Source organism: Rhinolophus sinicus, linkage group LG10 (assembly GCF_036562045.2).
Source record: "Rhinolophus sinicus isolate RSC01 linkage group LG10, ASM3656204v1, whole genome shotgun sequence".
In the NCBI taxonomy this organism is placed as follows: domain Eukaryota; kingdom Metazoa; phylum Chordata; class Mammalia; order Chiroptera; family Rhinolophidae; genus Rhinolophus; species Rhinolophus sinicus.
This window is the reverse complement of record NC_133759.1, coordinates 75,939,696-75,952,983: the sequence shown is the minus strand read 5'-3', so window position 1 is coordinate 75,952,983 and position 13,288 is coordinate 75,939,696. Positions and strand designations below refer to the sequence as shown.

Below are 13,288 nucleotides of genomic sequence, written 5' to 3'. Positions count from 1 at the left end.
GGGTCTGACTCCCCGAGACCTACGCAGTTTGGGAGTCCCCCCAAGAAGGAAGGGCTCAGATGTCCACTGCAGTCCTGTTTGGGGGTGTAGTGAGCTAAGTTTAGGAGAGGAGCTACCAAGAGCATGAGCAACACCCATGGGAGACCCCTGGCGTATGAGGCAATCCTTCGAGATAAAATTGGGCCTGGGACTCGGTTAAGATTGCATTCCTCATGGGGGAAGCTGAAGTGAGGAATAGTAATAACTGATGCCACTTACTGATGGCCTACTGTAAGCCTGTGCTGAATAGATGGCATGAAATCTCATTTCGTCTTTATCTGGCGAATATGTAGTAGTTGCATTCCCCTGCTTTCCTGATGAGGAGATGGGGGTTCAGGAAGGCGGGGCTCTCTCCAGGGCCTCCCAGTTCCCAGCACTCACTCTTAGCCTGCCAGGCATTAGATTCACACTCTCTTTCTCCGTATGCTGGTTTCCCTCTACGCAGCATACACTGTTCCACGGGGAGAAATCAGACATTGGCCAATGAGCCTGTGTGAATGCATCTCTGCCCCTTCCAGGCAATTGCTGCTAGTTACTATTTACCCCAGAATTCCTTCAGTGACACGCAATTAATAGACACACCCCCACCTCATCTTGTTATGTGATTTGCTAGAGAAGTCAAAAGTAACTTTCTACTTTTTTTGTTTTAACTTCTCTTGATGCTGTCTCTGAAGTACACAGAGCTGCCAACTAGACTTTGTGTCCGTGTGTGTGGTCACGTTCACCGCTGGTAGGGTCCTAAAAGCACACAGACAATGATGGATGCCAGACACGTACACCCACAAGTTGTAGAACGAAGTGTCCTCCATGTGAGTACCTGACCAGATATGTCAGTTAAAAATAACCAAGATTTTCTAAGTGAATGCTAAGGACATGTGTTCTCCATTTCCAGAGCCAACAGCCAAAGTTCAGCCCACATGCATGTGGTATGCTGTCAGCCAACCCTGCCCAAGTCCCGCACACAGCTTCCGTGTGCAGCCCTGGGCCCAGAGCTCTAGAACTGAATTGTACTCATTAAAAATGCTGACCAGAGACCTGGGAGGTTTAGCTCAAACAGAAGGGTACTTTTAGGAGTGGGGCTTTTTACAGACTGTCTCCCCCTTTGTAAGGGCCTGAACACAGAAGGGTAGTCTGATGATTCCTGCACTTGAGCCAGCTGTTGCCCTCTCTGGGCCATGCTGTTGGAGGTCTACTTCAGAACATGAGTTAATTTCTATGCTTGAGAACCAAAATGAAGCATAGTGGATACTTTTCATGTGGGCCCCAGGAGACTAGCCTAGCAAAGCAGTAAAGCTCACCTGGCGTCATCTGTCCTGATTCCACTGGAGTAGGCAGGAGAGAACCTGTATGCATCTATCTCGTTTATCCTCTCTTGTCCAAAGATGTGTGGGTAACATCTGAATGAGGGCAGACCAGGAGGATGGACTAGTCCCAAGGCCTAGGGCTTGGGGCCCGGCTAGAGGAGAAAAGCTGAGTTATTATTAGCAAATCAAACAGAGGCTGGAGAGTTACCCAGTGTCTGTAGGGAAAAGGTGACATATGTGTACTCAGTAGAAATGTGACAACCCAGCATTCCTTTCCAAGAACTGCTAATCTAAAAGGGAACTTTGGTTCAATCCCTGAGACAACCAGTCCCTACCCAGGCTCACCCAGAGGCCCTGCTTGTCAGAAGCCCCCACAGGAAAGAACATGTTCCCTCCTCCCTGCATTATCTTCTTGAGGCTGCCTTCCCATAAAGCCCTGTCTTTGGACGAGTGTGGTAAATTCAGTGCATAATTTAAAAGCAAACAAACTTGCCCCAAGGGAACATTTACAAATTAAATAGACATTTGTGTATAAGCAATGATTCATGTTTTGTTGTATTTCCAAAAATAGACACAATTTTGTTGAAAGATTTCTTGCCTGTAATGTACTTTAACCAATACATAACCGTCTCTGAATAATTAAGACAGCTAAGCAGCTGCTGTCTAGAAGAAAGATACATGTGCTTCAACCTTGGGTTATAGACTCACTGCTACCACAAACAAAGTCAAAAAACATAAATTTGGGAAAATATTTCCCACACAGGAAAAACATATTAATTGGCTTAATATATAAAGAGATCTTACAAACCAATAAGAAAAAGACTAATAATCCATTAGAAAAATGTGCAGAGGAAATGGACAGATCACAGATGTTAATACAAATGGCTTTAAAGTGTACAAAATGATGTGCAATTTCATTTGTTTAAACAAATGTAACTTAAAACAGTGAGACATAATTTTCACCTTTCAAATTTCAGAGATCAAAAGTTTTATAATGTGCTGTGTTAGTGAGGACATAGGAAAATGGGCATGCTCATATATTGATGGGAATAAATTGTATGACCTATGTGTAACAAATTTGATGGTGTCAACCAAAATGAAAAATGTACATACGCTGCTACAGTTATCTATTACTATATAACAAACTACTTCAAAATTTAGTGTCTTGCATGTTTATAATTATTTTGCTCATGATTTTGAGGGCCAGAACTTTTTTGAGAAAAGGCTAGTTTGGGTGGTTCTTCTCTGATCAATTTGGTGTCAGCTGGTGTGGATGACACTGAAGAATCCACTTTCAATTCATATTTTAGGAATTTATCCTACAAGTAGACTTGAAAATGTGAGCAAATATGTGCCAAGGATATTCATTACAGAATTAGTAATAGCAAAAGACTGGATTAACCTACATGTCCCTCAATAGGGGATTGGGTTAAATAAACCAATTTGTTTATGCCCATGCAATGGATGACTAAACACCTGTTGTAAAGACTGATACAGCTCTATGTGCTGATATTAAATGAGCTTACAAAACTTGAATAGCTTCAAATAACTTAAATAATATATTTTTAAAAACCTTGAATAACTTCAAAAACAAACTCAAGGTGCAGAACACCTTGAAAAGGTACCTATGGAAGGAAATGTTTTTACAAACCCTTTACAACAAACCCCTGGAGACCACATATGACACAGCCCAGGCATATGTCAGCCTGTTGAGGACACACAGGGGTTCCTGATTGGGGTCTTGCACACCTCTCCTCTTGCCCACTCACTTTCTTGTCCTGCTCAGTCTGCAGTACAAATCCTGCTCTCCGACAAAGGCTGCGTGACACCCACATCTTGCAATTCTTTTCACTGGTCATGTGAAAACAGCCTTTGGAACTAGCCATCAAGGGGTTAAATTTTGCCTCTACTGATTATGAGCTACTGGACCTTGACAAGGTATTTAATCTAAGTCTCAGGAATAACAGGGTTAAAAAGGTAAGTAGAGCATTTAGCACAGTGCCTGGCAGCAAAGATGTGGTCTTTGGTATTCAAGCCATTGTCACATCATGTCTTCTAAATCCAACAGAGAGAGAGTGGGCACCAAAGCCAGAAACCAGAGACTTGTGAGGTGGGCAGGTGCTTTGGTGTGGTGTCATCAGCTCAGGTTACAAGGGCCAAACCACCTGCAATGGAGACCCACCACCTTCCCACCCATTATATAGGGCCCGGATGGCAACATGGAGGTCTGTGGCTCTCACCCTGGCTAAGCACTGTCACCTACAGAGCTCTTTAAAAGAACTCTCCCAGGCTTGGGAAAGTACTGAGATACAGGGGAGCACAGGTACCTGTCCTTTTATGCAGTGGAAAAATGTGATAAATATGTGCATGCCTCTATCCTCTCCGTGGCCACTAAAGGAGACTCCAGCTTTGCAGCAGTTTCTTCCCCTTTCCTCTCCCCCCAAGATTCTTTGGGGTTTTGTAATAAAGAGCTATGAAATGCCAATGCCCTCCAGGCAAAGACCACCAAGTTGGGTTTATTGCTTGTTGCAATGCAGGTGAACGCACAGCATGGGGAACCAGGGGCCTCTCGGTAAGAAGGCGTTAGAAAGGAGTTACAGGATTTGGGCTTATGTTAGTGGTTTTGGAGAGAATTAAAGGAGCAGGACTTTTCCTGGTGTTGGATGCTGTGAGGAAGCAAGAACAAGTCTATGAATGGGTATATTAATAAATCTTACCTAGAAAGAGGAAAGACTTTAGCGAAGCTAAACGCTGCAATTGGTGAAGAAACAGCATTTACAATGAAACAGGACAGAAAGATGTTTGCTCATTTTGTGACATGGGCAATGTTCATGTTTGTGTGTGTTCAGATCTGAATACAGAGTGGTCTTGCTGTTGTCTTGATCCAGCCTGGTCACAGAGGGTCTTGGCTGAGGTTCATGTCCTGTGAAATTGTTTAGATGCAACAGGACAACAGCAAATCCTTGGTTATGCGTGTCAGATCAGCTCTTAGTAACACCAAGGTCTAGCTGACAGTACAAGGCCAACTTCCAGACGTCAGGGACTGCTTTTCTCTTCCTCAGAAGAGACCAGGAGTACGTGGGCAGGATTTCTGTTTTCTGGGAGGTAGGCAGGGAGTTTCTGCAGCATTTGCAAGAGAAGTTAAGGGGGCAGGAAGGTGGTGTGGGGTAATAAAAATTTCGGTGGACACTGTGTCCACTTCATGGTTGTCAACACATATGTTTTTTAAATATAAATTAAAAACTTGAGCAATTTTGAATTGCCTTTTTGTTTGCTTTTGGTTGTGTTCCCTCTATTGTGAAATTGCTCTGAGACCAACCACATGGATCCGGGTCTTAAAAGGTCTTTCAAAGCCAAGAGCTTCTGAGCCATTGTCTTAGAGCCCAGAGCTCCAGCTCCAGCTGAAGCTGATGGCTGGCTCAGGATGGTGTTTGAAAAAGAAACAGGGCCAGAAGGGCACCAATCAGAATCCAGGCTCGGGTACCTGCTGCCTCCACCTAGAAGACCCAAGAAGACAGAGTTCCCCAGGCTCCCAGTGCCTCCAGAAATCCATAGCCTTGACCCCTGGCATGAGGTCTGGGTCCCAGTTATTCCCACCAATAAACCTTATCAGCTACGGATGCCCTCCCTGCCCCCCAGGCATGCTGATTCCGTGGAAGTGAGGGCAGCCCACACCAATAGCAGAGAGACCCCAGAGCTGAAGGGGCTCAGCAAAAAGCTCACAGTCCCTTCCACGGATGGAGCGTTTCTCGGCAGAAGCAGTCTTCATAGGACAGAGGTGTGGAAAGTAGGGGACGGAGAGGCTGAGGACACAGCAGGGGGGTGGAGCACAGTGGCAAATGAATGCAGAGCATTCTTTGAAGACAGCGATCCCCAAAGGGGAGGACCTTGATAGCCAGACTCCAGCCTGTGAACCCTATCCAGGCCGTAGGGGATCTGCATATGCCCAGCACCTGAGGGGCACACTGAGAGCAATGTTCCCACTGCTGACCACTCAAGTCAGCAGTACCCGGTTTGGTCCAGGTAGCTGGCAAGGAGGGCCTAGCCGATGCGGGGTAGTGGGAGAAATGGAAAGAAAGGGGGGCAAAAATGGGACAAAAGAGCTCACGGTGGGAGTCTAAGAACTGGAAGAGTTTTGGAAATGGGAGTTCTGGAAAGTTGGTCAAGAGGTCTGTTACTATCCGAACTGCACCGTACTCAGAGGGACAGGGACAGAGGCATGAGCCCCGGGCGAGCTTGTTTTCTCAGCCAAGCTTTAAAGGAAAGGGGTGGCCGTCTTGGGCCTTGGGGCCCTTCCTGGGCATCCCCACCGAGGGGCCTGCCCCCCCGGGCCCGAGCAATATGCGCGCTGAGGAGGCTGGCGGGTGGGCAAGCGCCGTAGTCTCCCTTCCTGTCCCTATCCTCCGGCTTCTCCCGCCCGGAGCAAGAGGTCTGTGCCCGGCGGGGAACGAGTGTCCACTCTCTGGGCCCGGGGCTAGACCGGCGAGCGGACACTACCAAGGGGCGGGCGGCCCCCGGAGCAGCGCCGCCGCTCCGCGCTCCCGCCCCCGGTGGCCGGACGTGGCGCCTCCCCCGCGGCAGCCGGAGCCTGGAGGTGGGGTCCGGAGTCGGAGCCCGGGGATCTGATGTCACCGCGCGGCCGCGGGCGCCCATGAGCGCGTCTCGGGCTGGAGCTCAGGTACGCGGCGAGGCCCGGGGCCAGGAGGCAGGGGCCAAGCAGAGGGATTGCGCGGCAAGGGGGTCCGCGGCCGGTTTCCCGGGAGGAGGAAGGGCGAGCCCCACGGAGAGAAGGGGGCGGGGGCGGGGGTGGCGGCAGGGCCGCGCAGCAGCCGACGCGCTGTTGGGTCCGGAGGTGTGGACTCCGCGCCGAGGCTGGGCTGCGCGAGTCTAGGCGAGCCCCTGCGCGCCCCGGCTCTTTGCAGAAGGTTGGGGAGGACGCAGACCCGCTGAGGGGCCGGAGTTGCCGAGGGAGTGCTCGGGTGGCGCAAACTCGCAGGAAGTCTCACTCCACGACCCCCCACCCCCATCCCGCTCTCACCCTTCGGCCTCGAAGCCGCTGGAGAATCGGGTCCCTCCCGCTCAAAATCACGCTGCCCCTTCCCCTCCCCCAGCTTGCGTTCTGAGTCCTCCCTCCCCGACGGCGAACCCAACAGGAAAAGTCGAGAAATGCGCGGGCCGGCGGCCATCCGCTCTCCCAGCGTCCCCGAGATCCCGCTCACCCGCCGCACCGCGTGACTCTGCCGCCCCCTGCGGTCGCCAGTCCTGCGCCTCTCTCCTCTAGCTCCTGAACTCGCAGAGCTTGAAGCCCAGGTACGTGCGTGGTCCGACAGCACCGAGATCTCCTACCCCAAGTGCCATCAGCATCCCTCATTTCCTGAGTGGCATAGAGCGAGAGTTTCCGGGAGAATGGGATACCGCTGGGGACTGGGAAAGTCTTGGGACTTCCCCAAATGACTGCCCGGCCAGAGCTGGTCTGGGTTTCAAGACACAGCCCAGGTTCCAGAAACTCAATCTGGCAAGGAGATTGCCACGCAGGAGCGCCCCACAGTGAGCCTAGTACTGAGGGAAGACCATCCGGGAGGGGTGGCCTGGACAACCTCTCCACAGAAAGGTCAGAGGTGAGGTGGCTTTGGAGAGAGGTACCACTTCATTCCCAATAGTTTTTGGTGGTGTGAGGTTGTGCGCCTTTCTGGTCCCCTTAACTGCATGTGCTCCCATTGCCTTGGTGTGGTTTTACCCACTGGAAGCTGTCTTCATCTATTCCCCCAACAACCTCTTAACTAAAAACCTGGGTTTGCCTGCTGGCCTGGTCCAACCTCTCTGCTGAAGTCCAGACCCACGTGCTCACTTCCCAGCAGCCAGCCTTGCCACAAACAGTGCAAAGCCCACAGGCCCCAGACTGAAGGAGCACTGGACCACTTGGCTACTCCCCGTTTCAGCTTCCTCCTTCCTGAGCCTGGCACCTCCACCTCCCAGGCCCCAGCTCTGCATGTGGAAGTCATCTTTCTCTCTTTTTCCTCTTTGGCTCTTTCATTCGGGTAACAAGTATATTGCAAACGTGTATACGCATTTGTATTATCCATTCAAGCTGTTTTTATTTAGTGAACTTAGAGTCTTCTGTCAACACAGTAACTCACAAATAAGATCAAATTTTCAAGGCCTTTTTCGGGGAAACAGCTTTGTATTTGAACAGTCACCAGTGCCTAGACGTGCAGCAGGCCAACATGGGCAGGTATGGGTGGCATGAGCCAGGGTGAACAGTGCTCCCAAGTGGGGCCAGAGGATAGAAAGAGAGGGGCTGGTGTCTGGGCAGTTAGGGTAGGTTTCCTAGAGGAGGTGACTTCTGCCCAGGGACAGGGCTACTGTTCAGTGCAGCTTCTTACCTTCCTGAAGTCCAGAGGGTAGAAACACTTGCAAAGAGGTCCCTAAGCTGGAGTGAGACCCAATCTGCAGTGCTGGCCGTAGTGGGCATAAAGATGCCTCTAGGTGGGTGATGTCAAGATGGTCTGGTCCCAGGTCAGCGGAAAGCCCTTCCTGGGAATGTTGCAGGTACTGCCTCTCCCTTTTAGGAAACACCATAGCCTCCCACTAACCTCCCTACCTGCCCTGACCAGCAATCCGTAGCATCTGTTGCCTCAGGGAAGGAGTGAAGGGTGACCCCTTAGTGTCTAGGAGGCTCAAATGAGCCTGCTTTTCAGTTTCTACCCTAGCTGCAGGCCACCCTCCTCTGCACTCCCCACCAAGCAGCTCAGGGAAGGCCACCCTACCCCAAACGCCCCACAGCCCATAGGATGCCCCAGCTTCCCAAGACTCAAAGCTGCTCTCACCTCGGACCCAGGCACTCCCACCCACCCAACTCCTCGCCTCTCGCTCCCTCTCTATGCTGGGGAGGAATAGATGTCTGCCCCGTCCTGCTCTAAGCTGTGCTTCCCTGCTCTTTTGGTTCCTAATAATGCATGAATAGCCTCGTCAGTGCCCATGGGGGCAACTGCCTCACCCAGTCTGTCCCCTTCCCCGGAAAAGATTACTAGGGAGGGGAGAAGGAGGGGCATTAACAAAGAAGCCCGCTTCTTTCGCCCCTATCTACTCCTTGCAAGTCGACTTCTTTCCTTGCCATTCAACAAATATTTCTTTAACGTCAGCTACATGCTATGCACTAAGGGTCCAGAGATGAGTACGTGCAGGGCCTGTCGTCAGGAAGCTCAGGGTGGGAATGGGAAGAGGGTCACAGGCAAGCCAACAATGACAACGCAGGGTGATGAGCGCTGTGATGGGGGCAGCTCAGGACACTGCAGGGATCCCAAAAGGTCAGGAGACCTCTGAGCTGAGCCCTACCAGCAGGCAAGAGTAGCGGGACAAAAGGGGGTGAGCATGTCACTCCTGGACAAAAGGCAGTCTCTGAAGCAGGGACTGTGTTATTCTGGAATCTGCCAGTAATTTGAGGGAAGGTGGGGGTGACTGTTTCCCACAGTAGAGTCTGGGCTGTGTTGGAAGTTTCAGGCATCTAGGGGGTGGGGCAGGGTGGGGAGGACTGGCTTTCAGCAGGGTTTGCTTCTAGGAAATTGACTCTGGCTGCAGTGAGCTTGGAGGCAGGCCCAGATTCCAGGCAGGGCTCTGCCTCTTACCAGCTGTGTGCTCCTGGGCAAATCATTTCCCCCTCAGAACCACGGTGTCCTCATCTATCAAATGCAGATAGCAGTTGGGAGGAGCAAGATAAATATTTATATAAAGCACCTGGAACATACTGGCACAGAGGGAGGGAGTAAGGCTGTGAAGCTGCCCCTGCCACCTGACCTGGGTCTTTCCCCCTCTTTTCTTGGCTCCCTTGTGATCTCAGAACGTTCTTGACCATTGTTTATCAGGGAAAGATCACAAGGAGAAGCTAACAAAACATCAGGAAGTAGCCTGGGTGTGACAGCGTTGGGGAGGGAAGGAGCATGGGTACATTCTCAGCGCTCCAGGAGGTACCAGGATAGTGAGTGTGTGTGTGTGGGGGGGGGGGGGGGGACTGCCAGCCAGGAGAGCCCCAGTGGAGCATGGGCCAGTCGCCAGTTCCTTTCCCTGAGTTGCTCTCTGGAGCTGGTCCTACTGCCCATGACATCCTTGACCTGGGGGGTAATGCCAGCGCTTGCGACTGGGGACAGGGAGATGTGTAAGTACCTGGCTGTCCGTGATGGTGGGGCCAGCAGGCTGTCCTAACCCTTACCCTGAGCTTCTCACCCACCACCCCATCTTTGTTCTTCCAGGCCCCAACAGAGCTAGCCAGCCCAGCGCTCCTCCAGGCAGCCATGGAGGCCCTGGGTCCTGGGGGCGACCGCGCCTCCCCAGCCTCATCCACGCGCAGCCTGGACCTGCGGCGGCTGTCCGCGCGCGCCGACTCGGCCTATAGCTCCTTCTCCACGGCCTCGGGCGGTGCTGAGCCGCGCACGCCGTCGCCGGGGAGCGACCTCCTTCCGTACCTAGACTGGGACTATGTGCGTGTGGTGTGGGGCGGTCCGGCCCCCGCCCCGCCCGCCGCGGCCCTTCGCAGCTCCCCGCAGCCGGGATCGGCGGCCGCCGCACGCAGTGGGCCGCGTCCCCCACAGGTCCAGGGGGCCCCGGGGCCGCTCAGCCGTCAGGCCACCCCGCTGCTGTATGCGCTGGCCGCCGAGGCGGAGGCTGCGGCGCGAGCCACCGAACCGCCCAGCCCACCGGCCTCGCGGGCCGCCTACCGCCAGCGGCTGCAGGGCGCGCAGCGGCGAGTGCTCCGGGAGACGTCCTTCCAGCGCAAGGAGCTCCGCATGAGCCTGCCTGCCCGCCTGCGGCCCGCGGTCCCCGCGCGGCCCCCCGCGGTGCACCCGCGCTCCGCCTCGCTCGGCCACCCGGGCGGGGAAGGGGAGCCAGCGCGCTCCGGGGCCCCCGCGCCGGGAACCGCCGGCCGCGGCCGCCTCGCCAACCAGCAGCAGAAGTGGTGCTTCTCGGAGCCAGGGGAGCTGGATCGCGTGGGTCGGGGCGGTGGGTTGGCCGGCGAATGCTCCGGTCGGGCCTGCTCCAGCTCTGGCCTCCCCAGGCTGGAGCCCAAGGAATTGCAGCATCAGGCGATGTCAGAGTTCGAAGGTCACCAGATCAGATGGCTGCCCCGAGGCACAGAGGACCCAGGACCCTGGTCCTTGAAGCTCAGCACCTACAGGCCTGCTCGCAGGAGTGCTTCAGGAAAAGGCTTGGGTCCCTGGGGAGGTGCAGGAGGGGCCGTGCCCATTGTCCAGGTATGAAAGAGAAGGGCTACAGGCTTGAGGTGGGGGCATCTGGGAGACTGAAAACTGGAGCCACATCTCATCCAACTGTTTGCCTTTCCAGGCTGTTCCCCACGGAGTAGAACCCCCCAGATCGTTTCAGACCAAAAATTCCAGGTGAGAGACATGGATTACTCTTGGGAGGAGGCAGCATTCATCGCTCTTGCCCAAGAACCAAGAGGGCCTCCCACTTACCCTCATTCTGAGCCTTCTGACTCTGTCTTTTACAGACCACATCCCCTAGCACCCGACCCCCCAACACCTTACTGTTTGTCTGGTGCAGCACTAAGAGCTTCCCTCCTGGTCACTGTGGTTAGTTCGGAGTCTCTGCCCCCAGGTTCCTAACTCAGAAGGAAGCCGCAGTGGTATGTCCTACAGATGGCCCCCAGAGCAGTGCCACTGACTGTGACCAGAGGGTCCCAGAGACCTGCATTGTGTCTTCCCGGCTCCCCTCCCTTCCTGATGATGAAGTTTTCCTGGAAGAAGCCATGCTGGTCAGAATGAGATCACCTCCAGACTCCCATGACCCCCTGGGGCTCCCAACCAGGTGAATTCCCTTTTGCTTCCAAGCAGAGTGAGACACCTCTTTGCCACATACAGCTACAAAATTCGGGGGGGGGGGGTCAGGGAACCCTCTCCTAGCTGGAGCCTGGGAGCCCAGGTGATGGGGTAAGGGTGGGGGCAGGTGGCCCTGAGAGACCAACACTGGTCTTTGGCCAGAGCTTTTTCTGACTCAGTGTCTCTTCCACTTCTAGTGTCCATGCCTCTGACCAGCAGTATGGAGCTGGCTTGGGACAAAGGCCTGACCAGCCTACAGTCCCTCCAGAGCAACCCCTCCATGAGTGCCCAGAGACTACAGGGGCAGATGACTACTGGCAGGGGGTAAACGGTTCTGTGGGTGTCTCTAGGCCCACATGCTGTAGACCCACTGGGACTGCAAATGGTGACATCCCAACCATTGACTCCACTGGACTGCTGATGACTGACACCCCCGCAGCTGCAGAGAGTGACGCCCTCAAACCTCTCTCAGTTGATGCCCTGGGACCTCAAAGCAGTGATACCCTAGGGCCTCCTGACAACACTGCCCTGGCTTGGGGCTCTGGCCAGCCTGATTCCAGGCCAGCTTGGCCTAGTCCGCGTCTTGAGGAGCTGGTTCAGGAGCTGGCCAGACTGGATCCCTCTCTGAGTGACACTCTCACCTCCTATCCCAGCCCAGAGCCACCCCTTGACCTGCTGGATGGGCTGATTCCTTTAGCTGAGGTTTGGGCTGCAATGAGGCCAGCCTGTGGGGAGGCTGGAGAGCAGGCAGCTGGTACTTCTGAGCCAGGGTGAGTGAGGGGCACCAGGGACTCAGAATTCTAAGCCCCTGCATTCTGGGGCAGAACAACCCAGGGAGCTCTGGCTTTGTCTCCAGGTCCTGTCTAATTAGCTCTACCCAGCTCCTGCCAACTTCTCAGGAGGAAAGAACGCCTGAAAACCTTACCACCCACCCTGTGCCTGACCAGCCATGTGGCCAGGGTCTCCCTGAGCCAAATAGCAGCATGAAAGCTAAGAAAGTGAGTGTGGTGGGGCTGGTGGAGGCTGGATGGAACATGAACTCAGAGTCTTAGCTAAGTCAGCGGCCCCAGACTTAAATACCCACCTCCCTGCAGGTGGAGCTAGCGGACCTCCTCCAAAAGATGCTGCAGGACCTTCAGGCAGAGCAGGAACAGCTACAGGAGGCAGCCCAGGCCTGGGCCAGGCGCGGGGCTGCGCTGGAGGCTGTGGTAGGCCAGGCCTGTGCACCCCGTGAACTAGAGCGGTTCAGCCGGTTCATGGCCGACCTAGAGCGCGTACTTGGCCTCCTGTTGCTGCTGGGCAGTCGCCTGGCCCGCGTGCGCCGCGCCCTGGCCCGGACGACCGCAGACGGCGACCCTGACGAGCAGGTAAAGGGGTTCAGACTGCGGGAGAGCCGGTCGGTGAGGCGTCCTCACCCCGCTTACGGCGCCCTGTCCCTGCGGCTCCAGGCCTCTCTGCTGCAGCGACTCGGGCTCCTGAAGAGGCAGCAGGAGGACGCCAGGGAGCTGAAGGAACACGTAGCTCGGCGCGAGCGGGCCCTGCGGGAGGTGCTGGTGCGGGCACTTCCCGCCCAGGAGCTGCGCACCTACTGTGCCCTGCTGGCCGGCAAGGCCGCCGTCCTGGCCCAGCAGCGCAGCCTGGACGAGCGGGTCCGGCTCCTTCAGGACCAACTGGACATCATCAGGAGTGACCTTGGTCATCGTCCCCCATCTCCCAGTCCTGCCTGGTCCCCAGGCACCCATCCTCCTAATAAACCGACCTTCCCTCCTTCTCTCATTTAATTACAGGCGGTGAAGTTAGGGAGCATTGCCCCTACTTCTCACCCATGCAACTGGGGGTGACCCTGGTTTACCCGGTGCTTTTCCCTTGGGGTGGGGATGACCCGGGCCGGGCCTTCCCAGGATACTTCTCCCAAGTGTTGTCATGTGGTGTCACCCAAGTCTTGTGTATTATTTGGAAATTAATTTATGGATTTTTAAAACTGCAGTATTCCCTCTTTTTGTGATCGGAGAGGGGCTCAGTCAGGATTGGTTGGAGGGAGAGAAGACCAATCAGAGGAGCACGTCAACTTAGCAAAACAGTCTTTTTTCCTCTCAATAAAAATTGATGCAAGAA

General features: G+C 54.4%; 1 protein-coding gene and 1 long non-coding RNA gene across 4 annotated transcripts in view; one reads left to right on the top strand and one right to left on the bottom strand.

Moving 5' to 3' along the window:
- The window catches only part of LOC141567266 (uncharacterized), an 18,992-nt gene extending 12,560 nt beyond the window's left edge, over positions 1 to 6,432 (bottom strand). Inside the window, exons 1-2 of the long non-coding RNA XR_012489782.1 lie at positions 6,382 to 6,432; positions 1,338 to 1,495 (exon numbers count right to left, since the gene is read on the bottom strand). This is a non-coding gene — a long non-coding RNA (uncharacterized LOC141567266). The remainder of the gene's footprint in view (positions 1 to 1,337; positions 1,496 to 6,381) is intronic.
- SHROOM1 (shroom family member 1) lies at positions 4,729 to 13,288 on the top strand. Of its 3 annotated transcripts, none has more exons than XM_074313501.1 (9): positions 4,729 to 6,021; positions 6,497 to 6,653; positions 9,590 to 10,588; positions 10,680 to 10,732; positions 10,953 to 11,162; positions 11,371 to 11,943; positions 12,030 to 12,171; positions 12,268 to 12,540; positions 12,622 to 13,288. In XM_074313501.1, exons 3-9 carry the CDS (start codon positions 9,632 to 9,634, stop codon positions 12,952 to 12,954), a joined length of 2,541 nt encoding a protein of 846 aa, XP_074169602.1. In that variant the 5' UTR covers positions 4,729 to 6,021; positions 6,497 to 6,653; positions 9,590 to 9,631; the 3' UTR covers positions 12,955 to 13,288. The 3 variants fall into 3 exon arrangements, with proteins under 3 accessions (XP_074169602.1, XP_074169601.1, XP_074169603.1); XM_074313500.1 differs by having other exon boundaries at positions 6,455 to 6,653; XM_074313502.1 differs by lacking the exons at positions 4,729 to 6,021; positions 6,497 to 6,653 and adding an exon at positions 9,358 to 9,495.

Coding starts and splice junctions, on each gene's coding strand:
- SHROOM1 (XM_074313501.1), top strand. CDS start 9,632: ATGGAGGCCCTGGGTCCTGGGGGCGACCGCGCCTCCCCAGCCTCATCC. Junction 10,589..10,679: donor GGGCCGTGCCCATTGTCCAG/GTATGAAAGAGA, acceptor TTGCCTTTCCAG/GCTGTTCCCCACGGAGTAGA. Junction 11,163..11,370: donor CCCCTGGGGCTCCCAACCAG/GTGAATTCCCTT, acceptor TTCCACTTCTAG/TGTCCATGCCTCTGACCAGC.